Here is a 19,446-nt window from a genome sequence, read left to right as displayed (position 1 = left end):
TAATCCTATATAGATATCTTTTTTTGCTCTTCTTTTCTCTTTTCTTTGCCGACCGGTCGGTTTCTTTGCGGTTATTTTCATTTAAATTGAATAAATAAGATTTTACTATTCATTTAGGTTTTTCAGGTTCATTTATCCAGGTTGAAGCTTCCAGAGGAGTTCATCGTGGACGATCAGAATGGTTGTGATGTCACGCTACGTTCGTTCATTCGGTGGCAAAGAATGCACGCCCTGCTGGGGTACGTTTTACGGTTTCTTTGCGGTTCTTTTTTTGCCAGTTGGCTGGCTTTTCCGGCGGAATTTACCGCGGCTCGTTTTTCTATTTTCATTTAAATTAGTCAAATAAATAAGATTTTTACATTTCATTCATTTTATTCAGGTTAAAGCTTCCAAAGGAATTCATTGTGGAAGATGTCAGGCTACCTTCGTTCATTCAGTGGCAAAGAAGATACGCCTGGCTGGGATACGTTTTATTCTTTTTTCTCTTTTTTTCTCTGTAATTTAACATTAAGTAAGAATGCTCACACGCACATACACACAATTACATTAAATAGCTATATAGGTAGGTTAGATAGGCATAATTTTAATTGTAGGTAGGATAGATAGGAAGCATCCAGCACTAATGTAGTTGAATAGGTAGGCAGCGTAAGTTTATCTCTTCTGTTTTTTCTCGCACCCACATTACACGCATCAGCGTATTATACACACACACACAAATACATACATAAACACATATTAGTATTTAAGCGTTATTTTATTTTCAATACACATTCTAATTTATTATTATTAAGGTTGAGAGTAATTTAATTTCATAAGTAGTTAAAAGCAATAATTTAATTCTAGGAACAATCTTGTAATTTAAATTAAATAAACGCTGTAAGTGTATCGAGAGGTAAGTTAGTTGTTAAGTTTTACATTATTATTATTAGGTTGGAGCCCAAGGCATTACGTAGGTGGTGGGGTGGGTGCCGAAAGGCCAATGAATTGGGCTCTTGAGTTTTGTAATTTTAGGTAAGCTAGGGCCATAATGTAATGAATAGGTAGGTTAGGCTACGTTGTAACAAATACTCATTAATAGAATTAGGGGTTAAGTTTTATATTATTAATACTAAGTTGGAGCCCAAGGCCATACGTAGGTGGTGGGGTGGGTGCCGGATTGGCCAAGAAATGGGCTCCTTGAGTTTTGCATTTTTAGGTAAGCTAGGGCTTAATTGTAATGAATAGGTAAGTTGAGGGTACGATAGCCAATAGACTCTGAATTTCGAAGTCTCTTGTCAGAAGTAAGCTTTGGTGGCCAGTGGTGAACCGGCAATGGTTTACTATCCGGACGGCAATGGTTTACTATCTGCACAGTAATGATTTACTATGCGGCACGACCATAGTCTACTACCCGCACGGCTTCCGGACGGCAAATGGTTTACTATCCGCAGGGCAATAGTCTACTATCCGCACGGCAATGGTTTACTATCCGGTCCCCTGGCTGTCGGTGAACCTCTGTGCAAGGAGGGAGAATGAAGGGGAACTTTCGACTATCGTACCATTATCAATTTAATATAGATTAGTTAAGGTAATTGAATAGGTAGATAGGATTATTTTTATTAAGCAATTTGAGATGCAGGCACCGCTAAGCTTTCTGATGAGAATCTACTCTTTCTCTATCTTTCTCCATCAACACGGGCTGTGTTTCGACAACAACCTCGAGGAGGACTGGCACCAGTTTTGGAGGACAACGTAGGAACCGGACCTCATTCAACATTCTGCCTTTGTCGAATGGACGACGGTAAGTTTTTTTTACATTTTACTTACTTTATTATTTTAAAATTTTATTTATTTGACATTATTTTCATTTTATAATTTAATTTTTTTGCTTCTAAGATTCTAACATTCATTTACTATTACGCAAATAAAAAAATCTTGTTTACAGAATGATGAGAGGTGGGCAGTGGTGGGAGTCAGCACGTTTTAGATGGTGGTCTCATGATGATTTACATATGATGATGGTGGTGTAGGAAGAATCAGCTCGTTGGCTGTTCGACTGACACTCTGAAGTTCGGATGGTATTTTGTGTGCCGACCAGATGGTGGTGGTCGGTGCAATGGAAAGTACAGTAACGACAATTTTTGAAGTAAGGTTTAGTTTCGTTTTTTATTTTTCTCATTCGTTCATTTTATCACTCAACCTTTTAAATTATTCTTCTATTAATTGATTCGTTAATTCATTCTATTCATTAATTGAATCATTGATTTATTAGTTAATTCATTCATTCACTCATTCATTCAACCAATTATTCAATCATTCAGTTAATCATTTATTCAATCGTTCCTTTGTTCCTTGATTTACTAATACGCTATTAAAAAATGTCTACAGAATGATGAGAGGTGGGCTGTGGTGGGCATCAGCACGTTTCAGATGGAGGTCTCATGATGATCGTTCCGATGACAATTCGAAGATAACAACGACGACGGTTTTTGAAGTATGATTTAGTTTCTTTTTTTTTATTTTTCTCATTCATTGATTCATTTTATCACTATCTTTCAAATTATTCTTCAGTTAATTTATTCATTGATTCATTCTATTCATTCATTAAATCATTGGTTGATTAATTAATTAGTTAATTTATTCATTCAACCAATCGTTCAATCATTCAGTTAATCATTTATTCGTTCGTTCTTTTGTTTCTTGATTTACTACTTCGCTAATTAATAAAAACTTGTCTACAGAATGATGAGAGGTGGGCTGTGGTGGGCGTCAGCACTTTTCAGATGATGGTCTCATGATGATCATTCCGATGACAAATCGAAGATAATGTTAAAGGTAAATTTGTTTTTGTCTCATTGTACCTTTGAAAGTACTCGAATTTGAACAAAGATTGAGATAAAGATAAGTTGCCTATTTTTTCCGATTGCTTGTTTTTTATTTTAGTGAATTAATTTTTCAATTTATTTTTCAGTATCCGGTCAAATTCATTCCATCGATGCGTGTCAGATGATGGTCGGTGCAATGGAGGTTCGTCGGTAGTGAGTGAAGTTTCTGGAGAGTGCGCGCCCGCACATTTACATACACACACATCAATACAACACATACATACACAACATCCATTCATTCGGTGTCGTTGTTGCTATGTTTCTCTTCAACTTTATATTTTCTTTACCGTGAACCGGGCTTTAATTTAATTCATAGGTAAGTTAGGGACTGAGATGAGTTAAACAATTGTAGGTAGGCTAGGGCTTAACATTAGTTAAAAAGCTTCAAGTAAAATAAAAACGCTAAAATATGTTAAATAAAATACTTGAAACATCTAAAACGAGAAATACAAATTTATAGGTAAGTGAGTTGAGTCAATGTTTATAAGTAAGCTAGGGCCCTGAGAGTAATTTTATTATAGGTAGGTGACTGACTATTATTCTTGCGACTTCTTACTAGTTTTGTGTGATGTGTTTGTTTTCGCTTCACAACACCACACCAACAAAACAAACTACATTTCATTCTCGTCGTCGCCTTAAATTGTACCTTTTTGAACAATCTTTTTAATAATGTCTATTTATTTATTCATTAAATGTTGACTGGTTTCTAGTTTTTTTTTTAAATTGGTTATATAATTTTTGGATATTTCTTGATTTACTTTGTATATATGCATGTATAAATTATTTCTGTTTAGTATGTTGATTTAGTCATTATGATATGTTGTGAACTGTTCTTACTAAATGTTCTTGTTACGTGGTTTATTATCCTTCGAGAACTTCTAAGGAGTGTGTGTGATAATAATAATAATGGATAATAATTATTTTTATCGGTCGATATTTTGTTATATTTGTTTATTTAAAATACGAATTTAAAAAAAAAATTTACGTTTTAAAATTTTAATTAACCGTCACTTTTCATTCTTGAATGAATTCAAATAAAAGCAACTACTGTGTTTTTCTTTCTTTACTAAAATCTCGAAATTGTTTGTAGATCTGTACGGTTAACTGTTTGTTCGAGTTTGAACAGGCCTTGCAAATTTTTTTTATTTATTTTTGTTTTTATTTTTGTTTATTTGGTTCATTCAATTTAGTTGATTGATCGGTTGGTTGATTGATTGACTGACAGACTGGCTGGCTGGCTGACCGACAGACCGACCGACCGACTGATTGTTTGATTGATTTATCTCATAGTATTGTATACATGAGAAAAAATCCGATTAAGCCAACCTACGGCTTCAGTAAGCCACTGTTTTTCACCTGACAAAAGCAATTTCTATATTTATATTGACAAAAATAATTGTGATATGAATATATTGATTTATTTAAAGCATTATATGTACAAAAAAGTGCTATCGTAAGAGTTCTATGAAACCCTGTAAGCCACTGCTGTAAGCCAACGTATGATTTCAGCTGCCAGTTTCTTATGAGCACCAGCAGAATGTAAAATATTCATTGAATATAATGAAGATAGTTGTTCAAATAACAATTTTGATTTATTTAGGCCGTTTATTTCATAAGCAAACCAATTTTTAACATGATCGAATAGTGTAAAAAAAAGGGTGACTAGTTCAATCCAACTAAGCCAACCTTCGGCTTCAGTAAGCCACCGGATTTCACCGGACCAAAAGCAATTTTTATATTCAAATTAACAAAAATAATTTAATAATACATAATTCTATTAATCATTATTAAAATTAAATAGAATTATTACAATGTTTTAAGCATATTAAATCAAGTAAATATTTCATTTAGCTTGCTCGTTAAAATCCATGCAATTTCGTAAGCCAACAATCCAAGCACGACAAATAGCCCGACCAATAGATCGAATTGATCGATTAGTCCTATTATTCTAGTTATGTGGTTTGGAGCAAGGGGAGACATTACTGAAAATAATTAAAAGTTGAAAAAATTGAGGTTCTTTGCATATCCCTGCTTCAACCCATTAGAAGGTGTTGTATGCTGGTAAATAGGCCTCCCCTTGCTTTTCTGTTATCATTAGTCTCCATTGAAACATAAAAAAATAAATGAATATGCTGTAAACGAAAAAATCGCGGAAAAAATCATCAATTTTTATTGTATTTTTATGTACTATCAATTTTCCATCATTTTAACACAGCTATCTTCAAGAAAATTGAATGAATGAATGATTTATTATGAATCTAACAAACGCCTTTGAAATTTCGAAAAAATCAATGAATGCTAAAGGTTGCTTTTTGTAAATTCGTAATTTTGTAACTTCAGTTTTAATTTTGAATTAAAAAAACTCATTAATCAAATAAACACAAAATATACATACTTAGTTTTTTATTTAAAGTAATCAAATAAAAAACAAAAACCGATATAATTATTTTTAAAACATACAAATAATAATAATAATAATAATTTACAAACAATCAAACAAATAAAGAAACTTTAACTTTCAAAGAAAAAATGAAAACTTTACAACTGGTATAAAATATTAGGAAAAAAAGCCACGGTTAAAATATCATCTCAGTCGTTATGTTGCTTCAGGCCGAACTTTTTGTTCTTAAAATACTTGAAGGCTTGAAATGCTGAACAAACTACAGGAATTCCAACCGGCAGAAACAATGGTATGTATATTGCGAACCTGTAATTCGTAAGAATAACAAAAAAAGAATAAAAAGAAAAAGAATCATTCAGATGACGACGATGATAATAATAAAAATAACAAAAATACTAAATAGAATATCAATAACAATAGTGACAATAATGCGACTGATAACAATGGTAATGAAAATGATATAAGTCAGGGGTGGGTAAACGTTTTGCTGTGAGGGCCGCATTAAGAACTATTTATTTTACCTTTGAATGGGCCGTAGTTTGCCCACCCCCGATATAAGTGATAATAGTAGAAATAATAATAATTATCATGATTATACTTTTGATCTTCGGGGAAGTACAGCAGTTCTAATAGAGATGGATCGAAGAAAGCTTTCTCTGGAGAAAATGAAATGAATATCAGGTTAACCACATGGTTGAAGAAAATTTAAATAATTATTAAATATCTGATATCTGATACATTTTTGACACTTATGGATCATAATTATAATGAGACTAAATAAGATGGCGTATTAAAAGATAAAAACTCGTCTGGTCTCCTGTGTCTCAGTAATGATGTTTGAATACAACATGATCTATAATAATACATAGTCTAAAATATGTTAAAGCCAATGATACGTTAATTCGCTATTATGTTCATTCATGGCGCTATATAAATTATAGTGATCGTTAAATTGATTAATATTCGAGTGAGAAATTGATATTTGATTGATTGTTTGATATTTGACTAATCAATACTTGATTGATTGCTTGATTGATACTTGATTGAATGAGAGTAATGAACAAACCAGAGGATTGTAAGGCCTGCCTGCTAGCAAGGTAGGCCTCCTTCAATGAACCATCCTTTAAAAGTTTCAGAGAATTCTCTACCGAACTGACTGCCAAATTCACCTATTTAATGAATGAAAAAACGAATAAATGGATGAATGAAAAATTATGAATCATATTATCTCAAAACAGTGATTAATTAATTAAACTGATTAACATAATGTAACAACAACCAGACTATATAAACGCTGGCATTAACCAATTTAAACATTGTCTTTCTTATAATAAATTGCAAACACTAACTTGAAATTTGGTAAAACCAACAATTCGGTAGAATTAATACAATACCATATTTTACACAGTATTTGTGCATAATATGCATCAGTAAACATACTGAGTAAATATATACTCCTTCAAACAAAAGTTGAAACATAAACCTGATCTCCAACGTCATCATTAATAACGATGTTACTGATATGGTTGAGTAGCTGTGATAGTGAGTTGAGAGTTGCAGATGACTTGCCTATGTTCTCGATTGTATGCTCCGTCAACCAAACATCCAACTCCTGTATCATCATCATCATCATCATCAGTATCCTCTTTGACATCATCACCATCTTTGACATCATCATCATTATCATCATCTTTGTCATCATTATTTTTATCATCATCATTTTCAGTATTATCATCACTGTTATAACCATTTAATCTTCATCATTAGCAGTATCATTATCTATCATTATCCAAATATATCTTCTATCATCGTTCTTCGTTATCATAAGTATCGTCATTGTCACTATTATTATCATCACAATTATAACCATTTACATGTTATCATAATATCATTGGTGTCATCATCACCATCGTTTTAGTCATCCTACCCAGTTTGAAAGAACCTTCCCGTTCGCTGGCATAACCTCCAAGCTTCCTTTCAGAATCTGAAACACGGAAAATGAACGTTGAAAAATTACATTCTGCTGTTAAACTACACTCTGAAAAAATTTTTTTTTTACTAAATTGATAAAAAATTTGTAAAGTATTTTATCTTAGTGTACACATTTCAAGTGAAAAACTTTTCAAGTATTAACTTGAAGCAACTATAGCGTATCTATAAATAACTTGCCAAAGTCATGATCTATAAATAGCAACCTACATGCGAATCCAATCTTTTAAAACCGAGCAGCACTTTCAGTTGTGGTACAACGACGGAGAATAGTTCCTTCAACTGGATCTCGTAATCGAATGGGAATTCCAAAGTTTTATTTATAGCAGGTGGAGGAGGAGTCTCGACGTTCTTTATGATAATGCCACCCCACCTTGGTACAAGGAATGAATTGGTTCGAGATTTGCCTGAAAATCGTTGCATAATTAGGACTTTTAATATAATAATTACTACTACTACTAATAATAATAATACTACTACTACTACTACTACTATTATTATTAGCTTTACCTGATTGGTCAAAAACATTGAGTGGGCTTTGCTGCCTGGTAGGAATGTACACAACAAAGTTCAAGATCGGGTTTTGCGTTATGTGGCAGGCTGCAAGAAGCAGAAAAAAATGATGCTTAATTAATATTTAAATTAATCTAATCTCATTAATATTCATGAGTAACCAAATAGATATAACCTAGATAAGGTTCTATGGGATTAATGATATGCGGGAGCTTGTTCCACAGTAAAGGATAGCAGTTACACGATTGGTCAAATTTTGCTTGGGCATTAATATTCACCAGGTGTATGTACTTTAGGAATAAATTATTATAATTACAAGAAAGAGAGGGGATATACAGTATCTATTAATAGAATAATATTGATGAAGCAATTAAATTAATCATGAATAAATGAATTCAAATGCAACACAATTTGAATCACAGAAAACTCAATGAATGATAAGCCTCATTCATTCTCATCATGAAATAAAATATAAGATATTTTTTTTATTAAATATTTATAATTATTATTTATAATTTTATAAACCATAATTAATAATTTCTGTAGAAGCAACCTGTGATCTGACGGAGAGTTCATTTGGTTTAAGGGCATCTATCATAGGCTGGAGATATTCTGAAATTTGAAATGTTTTTCTACTATCTATTCGTCATCATATCATTACAACCATTTTCCTTAGCATCCTCAACATCATCATCGTCAGAAGAAATCATCACCATTAACACTACTAACTTAATAACTTTATCACAGTCCACTCATTAACATCCACATCGCTTTTTTTGTAGTTAAAACAATTTCATCATCATCACCCTTATTATGGTCGAGCGTCCTTCACCTTCACCTTCAACATCATCATCATCATCATCGTCGTCGTCATCATTCTCATCGCCACCATGACAAACTTTCGACAGCAGTTTGCACGTCCCACTGGACATTAACAACCTCAGGCTGAGGGTTCATCAAGGTCAGTATGACGTCATAACCCAACGATGACTTCAGTGACCTCATGCTATTTTTATCCAGCTGGAATTTCCATTATTTATTTTTTTTCATCAGTAACTAAAACAGATTTTGAAACAGACATTGTAATGAAGAAGCTATTGTAACGAATTTATCTCAATGATAACATGTTTATTCATTAATTTATTATTATATTAATAAATTATTAAATTCCAATTTATAATATAATAATAATTAATTATAATTAATTACAATTTATTCAACCTGCATCTGTTCAGTTTCCTTAGTAGATAGATACACCTGATTCATTTCCTCACTCCTCACAATCACATTCTTCAAACTGTCAATCATTAATTGAGCTGTTTGCCTGAGGTCTTCGGAAGTGAAAGAGTAAATTTTAATAAATTATAATATAATAATGAACATTAATAATAATGATATCCAATTAATGTGGGCCAAAGATGTATCAAAGATCAATGAAAAATGAATTGCTTATGGAAAAATTAAGATGAAAATATAAAGAAGCTATAGAAATAAATAAAAAATTATCAATCAATCAATCAATCAATCAATTAATCAATCAATCAATCAGTCAATCAATCAATCAATCACTCAATCACACAATCAATCAATCAATCAATAAACCAATCAATCAATATCTAAACACTCAACCAACTGACCAATGAACCAACTATCCAAGCCGTCCAAACAATCAATTACTTGATAAACAATTACACAAGTTAAATATTGAAATAAACCTTGAATGAATGGCCTAACAAAGATGCTTCTATAGACCCCTAGCAGTCCAGTAGTTACATTAAAACTATCTGCCAGTTGGTCAGTTAAGATGTAGAATGAATAGAAACCAGCTTTTTTTACTTTAGATGGTTTAACCTCATTCAATTTCTCATCCAAATCTGAAAACCAAATCAGAAAACATTTAAAATTAAAACAATAAATTTTTAAGATTAAATATAATCAATTAAATATGAATAATAATAACTATTATAATTATAATTTATGTGGTAAGGAAGTTAGGTATTTTTTATTGGTATCTATTTGTACCTCTGATGTTTTTCATTTTTCCATGCAATGTTCCCTCTTCTCTGCTATCTGTTTCTCTCATTTTATATCCGTACACCACGTCAACTAAATTTCCTGATTCTGAAATGTTTGATTTAATTTTATCTTTAAAAAAATGTATTGAACTTTGAAGAAATTAATAAATGCAAATAAAAACTATATAAAGATCTTTATTTTAATTCATTTTTTCCAACATTAACAGCCTAAAACTTCAAAATTGAAAAATCATACAATTTTTGACATACTTTTAGTAGAAAAATATAAAATATACGTTGCCATCTAATCCTAAAATAACACAAATAAATACAAAACCTTCTAATCCTGAAATACAAATAAATGCAAAACCTTCTAATCCAAAAATACAATACCTTCTAATCCTAAAATATCTGTCATAATGATGTTCAACTGCTCAGAATAATCTTCATAGATGTCTTTCATTAGAACAATTTCAAACTCAATAGACATTGAGATCTAAATGGTTTAATTTATGAATATAAAAATGTAATTAAACTTAAATTTTATAAATAAATAATTTAATATAATTTCAAATACAACAGAATAAATAAATAAATCAACCAATCAATCAACCAATCAACTGACCAATGAACCAACTATCCGATTCAATCAATCAATCAATAAACAAATAAAAAATAAACAAATAAATAAACAAATAAATAAACAAATATATAAATTCATACAGACACATAAATAAATACATAAAAAATAAATAAATAACAACTTCTGTAGAATCAAGTTGAGAAATGAGAGTATAGGGTAGGTTGACCCGGTAGACTTCTGTTGTCTTCCACCATAATGGCAGACCCACGACAACACAGACCAGTGCAAAGGAAAGGGCCGAACATATCTGCAACATTTTGCTCTCTGAGTCTGTGGGTATGGGCGCTGTGAATTTTTTTAAGAATTTTAAATATAATGATATTCTTAAATGTTCAAATTGTTATCAGTTAAAAATTTTAATTTATTAAATCATTATTGAAAATATTCAATTTGAATAAATTATTATTATATTAATAAATCTAAATTAAATAAGATATTAAAAAGTTTTAATAAATAAAGAATTAGTTTAGATAAGATAAGCATTAGAATTAGACAGTCAATGATTGAGTTGTGGTATGTGTCAACAAAATCTGAATTAAAGTGCCAATTATTTGGTCGTTTTTCATAATTTTTTAAAAGATTACCAATACTTTCATTTTCAGAAATTAATTATTAAATAATAAATCAAATTTTTGTACTAATAAAAAATAATAAATCTACCTACCTTCCTCTTTTTTATCTTCTTCCGCCATATTGCAATAAATAAGTTGATATTAAATTTAACTAATATAAAATAAAAATTAAAAAAATTAGGCAATCAGGATGGAAACGATTTGCAATTTGTCAGCAACTACGGAACAAATCGCCGATCACAAAAATTATATTTTCGCTAATTCTGTTTACACAGATAAATATTTATCTATAATTATATATGTGTTAGTATTCTATGGTTTTTTCTCACCTGTAAAAAATGCTTCAAATTAGTTTTTACCATTTTATACAAAAATTGCCTTTGACTTAAATGTTTTACTTTTATATATAAATGTTTCAAATAATTAAATTTTTTGCAAACATCGCAAATATTAGAAACGTTTTAATTTTGATGTCTCGTTAATAAAAAATAAAAATTTATGTAAATAATTGCGTCAAAGCATAAGCAGACTAAACACATATTGAGTTTTAATAAAATTATCAGTTTTACAATATTTCATTTTTATATTATATTAATAAGCAAACTAAATAAGTACTGGAATTCGACCAAGAATTGAACCTTGAACTAGCTTGGGAGAAGGAGAATGTATCTCTTCAACAGCCCCTTCGAAGAAGATAGAATGTTAGTATAAAAATCGAGAGGTCAAAATATTTTTCATGAATTAACATTCTAGTGATGTTGATTAGTGGTTCTTAAAAAAAATTTACAAACAACTTTTGCGCTCAAAATTAAAAATATTGAAAAGTAAACAGAGAAGATGATGAAGAGTTCTAGAAGGAAAAACTACTAAATAATCAGACGAAATTTATAAATGTTATATATAATTAAAAACCCAATGTAAAAGAGAATTGTACAAAAAACATGTCTTTTAGACTTAGTTTTAATTTCTGACAAATAGTTGGAGAATAAATGAAAATTACTTAGCAGTACACCATCGTGCAATTTGAAAAATATTTCTTCATCTCATAGATAGCCGATGTAAGACAATAAAACATGGAAATATATGAGACAAGATGATAGAGGCACAAGTGATTAAACGAGCGGCTGAGTTTAAAGTTACTTAAATCCAGGGAGTTCTGAATTTGTTTTGCAGATTCAATATAAGTACAACTTAGAGTCTATTTCGTCTATATTTCGTCCATATATTATTTGAAGTGTTTCTATTATAATAAGGTTGATAAATTTTCAAAAATAAATTACAATCTCTTAAATTTAGGATAACTAATACAAACAACAAACCATTTAGACGAACAATTTATTAAAATTTGATACACTTCTCATGTTTTTCATCAAATGGTTTCAAGTTCAAACAAATCGACTCGACACATGTTAAAATGTTGTACCCATTTACTATGCTAAAAAATGATTTGTCAATAGTCAATTAAAAAGCAACAGCATATAAGTGGTATGACATTTACAGATTTTTTAAACAAAAAATACAAAAGAAATTTTTAATCTGGAAAAGGTTTAGAAAATATTTAACGTTGCATGTACCTGAATATGATTTCTGTGAAGACAAAAAATGAATATGACACATATTTCATTTTATACATAAATTTTTATTTATATATATCTTATTTTAACTGAAAGAGAATGATGTGTATGTGTGTTTGTTTCTATATGTGTTTGTGTGTGCGCATATATGTGTGTGTGTGAGGATGTATAACTGTGTTACAAACATTATAATAAAATCAATCGATTTAAACGTACATGCGTACGTACATACTTTCGTAATAATTTAAGGTGTGCGTCTCAACTCATGCCTATATGTCTATATACAACTTACTAAATGTATATGAAATCTATTGCTGTTGTAGCTACTGCTGCTACTATTATCACTACTACTACTACTACTACTACTACTACTACTACTACTACTACTACTACTACTACTACTACTACTACCACTACTACTAGTACGACTACCACTACTACTACTACTACTACTACTACTACTACTACTACTACTACTACTACTACTACTACGACTACAACAACTACTACTACTACTAATTCTACTACGACTACTACTACGACTACAACAACTACATACGGCTCCTTTATTTTTACTACCAGGACCCCTTCTACTACTTCAGCTGCTACTACGGATACTACAATATAAACTACTGCTTATATACCTGTGTGTGTGGTATGTATGTATATGTATGTATGTATGTATGTATGTGTGTGTGTGTGTGTGTACGTTTGTGTGTGTGTGAGTGTACAGTATGTGTGTGTGTGTACCTGTACATACATATAATCCAATACTATTTTTACGTAGTAAAAATAAAAATAGCATCCCAAAGCTAGGTCATCGTATATTTATCATATTTATTTATTTACAACTTAAGCTATGTTATGGTTGAAGAGTTGATGAGAAAAGGGCAGACTGTGTGTGTATTCTGCAGTTTATGAATAAAAAATGATCTAGCTACATATGTTTCAAGTTTTTATTGAAGAAATAGTTTATTTGAGTGGATGTTTGAAAATTGAACGATAATTTTGGAAAGTTCCTCTTCTGTGAAAATATAATTTAATATAATGACACCCTGCAAACTAGAAAATAATAATAATCAAAAATAATAAATAATAATTATAATAAAATAATGGAACTTATAAACGGATATGTCTAATAATTAAGAATTTTAAATAACAATAATAAAATAATGGAACAATAAATGGATATGTCTAATAATTAAGAATATTAAATAATAATAATAATAATAAAAAAATGATGGAACTTATAAACGGATATGAGCTGATACCTTCCGAAGACTGGATGGATTATTTCACGGATGCCTTTAAGTTTAAACAACTGCCCTGGGAAGACCCTATGTATGTATGTGTTTGTGCGCCTGTCTGTCTGTCTGGCTGGCTGTCTGTCTGGCTGTCTCCGTGTCTTCGTTTAACTGTGTATGTATGGATATGTGATCTATCTGTGTTCTTACGGGTATATGTATGCATTTTCGTGTGTATGTACGCCAAAGTAAATGCACATTACATATACACACATAAATACACTCAACATTTTTCTGTTAACTATGTAATTATTTTCGTTTATTTCTGAAAAAATGTCACTCAGCTGCCAAGAGATGATTATGTTAAGATATGCCCTAAAAATTATAATCTATCGAGAGCATATGTCACGTGATACTAAAGAACTCATCACAATATAATAAGATAACACATAGCCTATTTCTACTTCACATTACAAGAATACCGTCCAATCACCGACAGGGGAATGAGAGTGACCTCTGGATCGGTGACCTTGAAAAAGGACCAACAAAACCTCGTCGGGGTGAGTATCGGAGGGGGTTCTCCTAACTGCCCCTGCCTCTACGTCGTTCAGATCTTCGACAACACCCCAGCTTCCAGAGATGGAACGCTGGCTGCGGGAGATGAAATTGTTGGCATCGATGGTTCCAGTGTGAAAGGGAAGACGAAAGTTGAGGTGGCTAGGTTGATTCAAGCCACTAAGGTTTGTTGGCGGTGATGTTGGTAATGTTGCTATTTTTACAATAAAAGTGTAGTTGTAGTAGTAGCTGCAAATGCTGTTAGCAATTTTGTCGTTGCTTAACGAAAATTTGTATTCTGTTGATCGATTTTGTTTCAGCTTTTAACTTATTTTTGTCAATTTTTAGTAACGTTCTTGTTAGCGAGTTTGTTGCTACTGAAACAATTATAATTTTTATGATCACAATTTAAATCGTAGTTTAAAAATAGTATGCTTCAAATATAGAACTGATGTTGTTATAAATAAAAGGATAAGGTGACGATCAACTTCAACAAGTTGCACGCAGACCCGAAGCAAGGATTGACGCTAGATCTAGGTTGTTGTTGCTGCTGCTGTTGTTGCTGATGTTGTGGACGTTCTCATGTTTTTGATAACTTTGTTATTGACACACGGCGATGCTGTCTGGGCAGTTGTTTGTGTTATAAATTGAAAATAATTTCTTTCTAGCTTAGGAAGAATGTTGCTTTAGTAAACGAAATCACACAAAACGCCGACGACAAATCTTACGGAAGATAAATTCCCGCTGCTAATTTTTGTTGAATTCAGCACCAACTCCATCGCATGCTTTTGTCTTGTTTTCATTATAAATAAACTAACAACTAAAAAATAATATGTGAATAAATAATGATGACGTCATTTATGTAGCGCCCTGTGCGTTGCGTCAGAGGTGCTTGAAATACGCAAGATAGACGAGGAGTGTTCTCGCATACAAACCCAGTGACAGCAACGCATTAGACGAGCATTTTACCACTAGGCTACCCAGAACAAATAAAACTCTATAACTAATTAAAGAATATAAAAGCTAATTTAAAACGAAAATTGACGTAGTGTTGAAGAAGGTGAAACATCGGGTCGTTGAGGGAATGACGAGTAGCACTGCCGATGCATTGGGACTCAGTAGGGCGATCCTCTGCAATGGTGTGTTGCTGGGTGGTGTTTTGTATTTGTGTTGTTGTTGTTGTTTCCATGTTGTTATTGTTGTATTTGTGTTGTTGTTGTTGTTTTTGCATTTGTGTTGTTGTTGTTTTCGTATTCGTATTGTTGTTGTTGTCGCGTTATTGCCAATTTGTTTTTGCAAAGTTGCCGTCTCTTTAAAACGTTTTTCGATGGTGTTGTTGTAAACTGCAATTTATTTGTTGGCGTGATCACCATTTAAGTGAGTGACTGTTACCGGGTTGCTGGCTGATAAGCTATATTGTCATTTCGTTGTTGAGCCATCATCATCATTATCATCTTTATCATTCTTATCATCTTTATCATTCTTATCATTCTTATCGTCCTTATCATCGTTATCATCATAAGATTCTTTGGTGAAAAAACTGCAAGAATTGGAGCGAGTCTCAGCAACGTACGAGAAGCTGGTGCAAAGGGTGAAGAAGTTTCTGAAAGCTTTCCTTGAATTGTCTTTGGCGCATAGAGGTTGATTTGATGATGATGATGAAGAGGATGATAATGATGATTTGACGGTGATGATCTTGTTGACGGCGATATGGTGGTTATGGAAAAAAAAGATGATCATGTTTTTCTGATGGCGAATTTAATGGTGACGATGTCAATATCATCATCTATATCACCACCACCAACGTTATCACCATCAAAAAACCAACAACAAAACATCCCCAGAATTCGGGGACGTGTTTTCAAGCATTGGCGTGCGAGAACCTCACCACCAAGCCAGTCTGGTGTTCAGTAAGTTTGGAGATACGCACCGAGAACTTGAGAAAAATGCTCTGACTGCCATCAAAGCGATTAAGCCGGTTAGAATGAAGAACAGGTTATTATAAAAAACAGTGGGTTGTTATTCACGTCTATCCAATGTCTATTAGGCCTTCGTCGAGATAATATTCCATCTCCTTTTAAAATTTAGACGATTCAACAGCTATGATGATCGAAATACATTTTTCGCCAATAATAATAATAATAATAATAATAATAATAACAACAACCAACAAATATTGTTCTGGAAACCAAAAATGTGATGGTTGAAATAAAGATTTCAATATCCGGTTGTTCGGATTTAAAAAATAACCAAACCATAAATTTTGACCGATTTCGTGCTTTCCTAATTCATTAATTTATTCATTCATTTAGCCGTCCGTCATTCTGTTCGTTTATTCTCCTTTTCGATTATTTATCCATCCATCCATCTATTCCTCCTTCTATTCATCCATCTATCCATCCATCCATTTATCAATCCATTTGTTCAATTGTTCTGCATTTATTAACACTACCAGATGATAAGTGATTTGAATACGTATCTGAATAAGGCAATACCCGACACCAAGCTTACCATCAGGAAATACCTCGACTGCAAATTTGAATACCTGGTGAATTATTATCGATTGATGAATTAACCAATGAATGGATGAATTAATTAATGAATGACTTAATAGATGAATGAATGAATGAATGAATGAATGAATGAATAAATGAATGAATGAATGAATGAATGAATGAATGAATGAATGAATGAATGAATGAATGAATGAATGAATGAATGAATGAATGAATGAATGAATGAATGAATGAATGAACAAACGGGATATATAAACGAGTTGAGTGAAAACCAACAAATGATCATTGAACGAATGAATGAAAGATTAACGTATGAATTAATGGAAAAAAAGAAAAAATAAACCAACCAACAAATAAATAATTATGATAATATATGTAATTAATAAAAAATTATGACAACAATAACTCTCCAGTCGTACTGCCTAAAAGTGAAGGAAATGGATGATGAGGAATACAGTTGTAATGCACTCAATGAATGCCTGTACAGAGTTGAAACCGGGAACTATGAATACAGGTTGCCATGCTGATGACGACGACGATGACGATGATGACGACGACGATAATGATGATGTGATGATGATGGGATAATAACGATGATGATGAGGAGAATGATGATGATGATGTGACGATGAAAGGATAATAGTGATGATGATAATAGTAATAATGATTACGGTGATGATAGCTAGCAGTAAGATGGTACAATGGTTAACACGATAAGAGCAATAGCAATATAAGTTTTGATTTAAATAAAAAAAAATTCATCGGCATCTAACAGACAATTGTTATTAATTACTTTAAAACTAATTGGAGACAGATTAATTTTGAGGTGTCGGCAAGAAGCGAAAGTAAAATTTTCCAAGAAAAGAGCTGATGTGCTGGTGAAGTTGGAGCTTTTGGATAACAAACATGGTTGGTTGGTCCGTTGGTTGGTTGGTTGATACATTGATAAAATGATTGGTTGTTGGTTGGTTGGTTGGCACACACACAAATGCTCTTTTTCTTTCTCCTTCTCTCTCTCTCTCTCTTTTTCTTTTTCTTACACACACACGCACACACAAACACACATATCATCACACAGTGCAAGACACGGTCTTCCAGTTACAGAGATTAGTGACATCACTAGCGAGATATCAAACGGAGAACAGCACCGTCATGAAGGATAACCAGCTGTTCCCCATCGAGGTCGACCTTTGCAAAGGTGTGATGGTTTTGCTGGCTTAAAAATATACACGCACATATATACACGTACACACACTCATAAACACAGACACACGTACACACGTATTCTTACAATTTTCTTAAATATTCTAATTTTGAAATTTATATTCATATGGTTTATACTTTTAGAGATAAAAAGAATCTGCTTAACCTTTTGCTTCTAATTAGCTAGCATTTCATAATTTAGGAACATTCAGCTATAACACTTCCGGACAACTGGACGACGATGACGTCACCGGTGAAAATGGAGATGGGCTGTTTAGTCGGACCGAAAATGGAGATAATAGTATTTGTAGAGAAGATAATACGAGTGAAGGACATTCCTATAAACTCATTGACGACGCCATTAGTGATGAAAAACATGAAAATATGCCTGATTTATTTGAATTAATGAACGAAAATAATATCAAGTCTCCGGAAAAAACATCTCTAAAAAATTCGATCCACAAAAATATCGGCCAAGAAATACAATCAAAATCAAAAAATTCGTGTAAAGATTTGGGAAAAAACGCGACGTACGATTTGTTGACGATTGAGGATGACGTCATTAAACAACAAAATATTTGTTGCAACGAGGCTGATGATTTTTTCAACAGCAAACAAAATTTCTTCCAACAAAAAACACAAAATATTTGTCCACAGGACCATCAGCATACTTACTCCTTTCCGTTGCAATCCAATTTCCAACAACAACCCATGCAAACGCAACAAATCCAACAACTTTTCAACCCACAACAACAGCAACAGCACCAACAACAACATCTATACCAGCAACAGTTCAATCAACCTCTGCATTTTCAAAGCCAACAACAACTAACTAACCAAAGTAACTCATTGAACGTGAACATCAGCTCCTACAACAATTTCAACTTACCACTCGTGCCACTCCTACCAACTGCATCCTCATCATCATCATCACCAACAACAACTTCATCTTTCTTAAATAAATTAACGCCAACAGCAGCCAAGAAAGCGGCAACCGTAGCTGCAAACAACTCAACAGCAATCAACATCAGCAGCAACAACACTCTATCGCATGATAATTCAATTGATCTGTTACAACTAAACAACGACAACAACATAACGAATAATAATAAATGCTTGCAATCTCCAGTCACAACAACTACACCGAAATCAGTAGCTGCAACGCTGTCGACAAACAAATCAAAACTCAATGATTTTAATAACTTCTTAAATAAAGAATCAAACAAGCAGCTAAACGAATTCTCCGGATTTTCCAAAATGTCTAAAAATAACAACAACGTTTCACTGGATGATAACGAAAGTGCGCTACATCAACTAGACAGAAACATCATCGTCATCCTCAATGATGATGAAGCTG

General features: G+C 32.1%; 2 protein-coding genes across 2 annotated transcripts; one reads left to right on the top strand and one right to left on the bottom strand.

Moving 5' to 3' along the window:
* Positions 1 to 5,453: 5,453 nt before the first annotated feature.
* Positions 5,454 to 7,834, bottom strand: HELRODRAFT_75695 (hypothetical protein; the record flags this gene model as incomplete). Its single annotated transcript, XM_009015478.1, has 6 exons — positions 5,454 to 5,571; positions 5,864 to 5,921; positions 6,332 to 6,434; positions 6,743 to 6,910; positions 7,465 to 7,661; positions 7,765 to 7,834. Coding segments are annotated over 6 exons (714 nt in total), but the record flags the coding sequence as incomplete, so codon positions are not given.
* A 6,481-nt stretch (positions 7,835 to 14,315) lies between these two features.
* On the top strand, positions 14,316 to 18,107 carry HELRODRAFT_75092 (hypothetical protein; the record flags this gene model as incomplete). Its single annotated transcript, XM_009015477.1, has 9 exons — positions 14,316 to 14,555; positions 14,841 to 14,907; positions 15,420 to 15,509; positions 15,894 to 16,010; positions 16,215 to 16,348; positions 16,826 to 16,918; positions 17,300 to 17,400; positions 17,701 to 17,795; positions 17,965 to 18,107. Coding segments are annotated over 9 exons (1,080 nt in total), but the record flags the coding sequence as incomplete, so codon positions are not given.
* Positions 18,108 to 19,446: the final 1,339 nt, after the last annotated feature.

The sequence above is a fragment of the Helobdella robusta genome (genome assembly GCF_000326865.2).
Source record: "Helobdella robusta unplaced genomic scaffold HELROscaffold_16, whole genome shotgun sequence".
Taxonomy (NCBI): domain Eukaryota; kingdom Metazoa; phylum Annelida; class Clitellata; order Rhynchobdellida; family Glossiphoniidae; genus Helobdella; species Helobdella robusta.
This window is presented reverse-complemented; position numbering and strand designations above follow the sequence as displayed.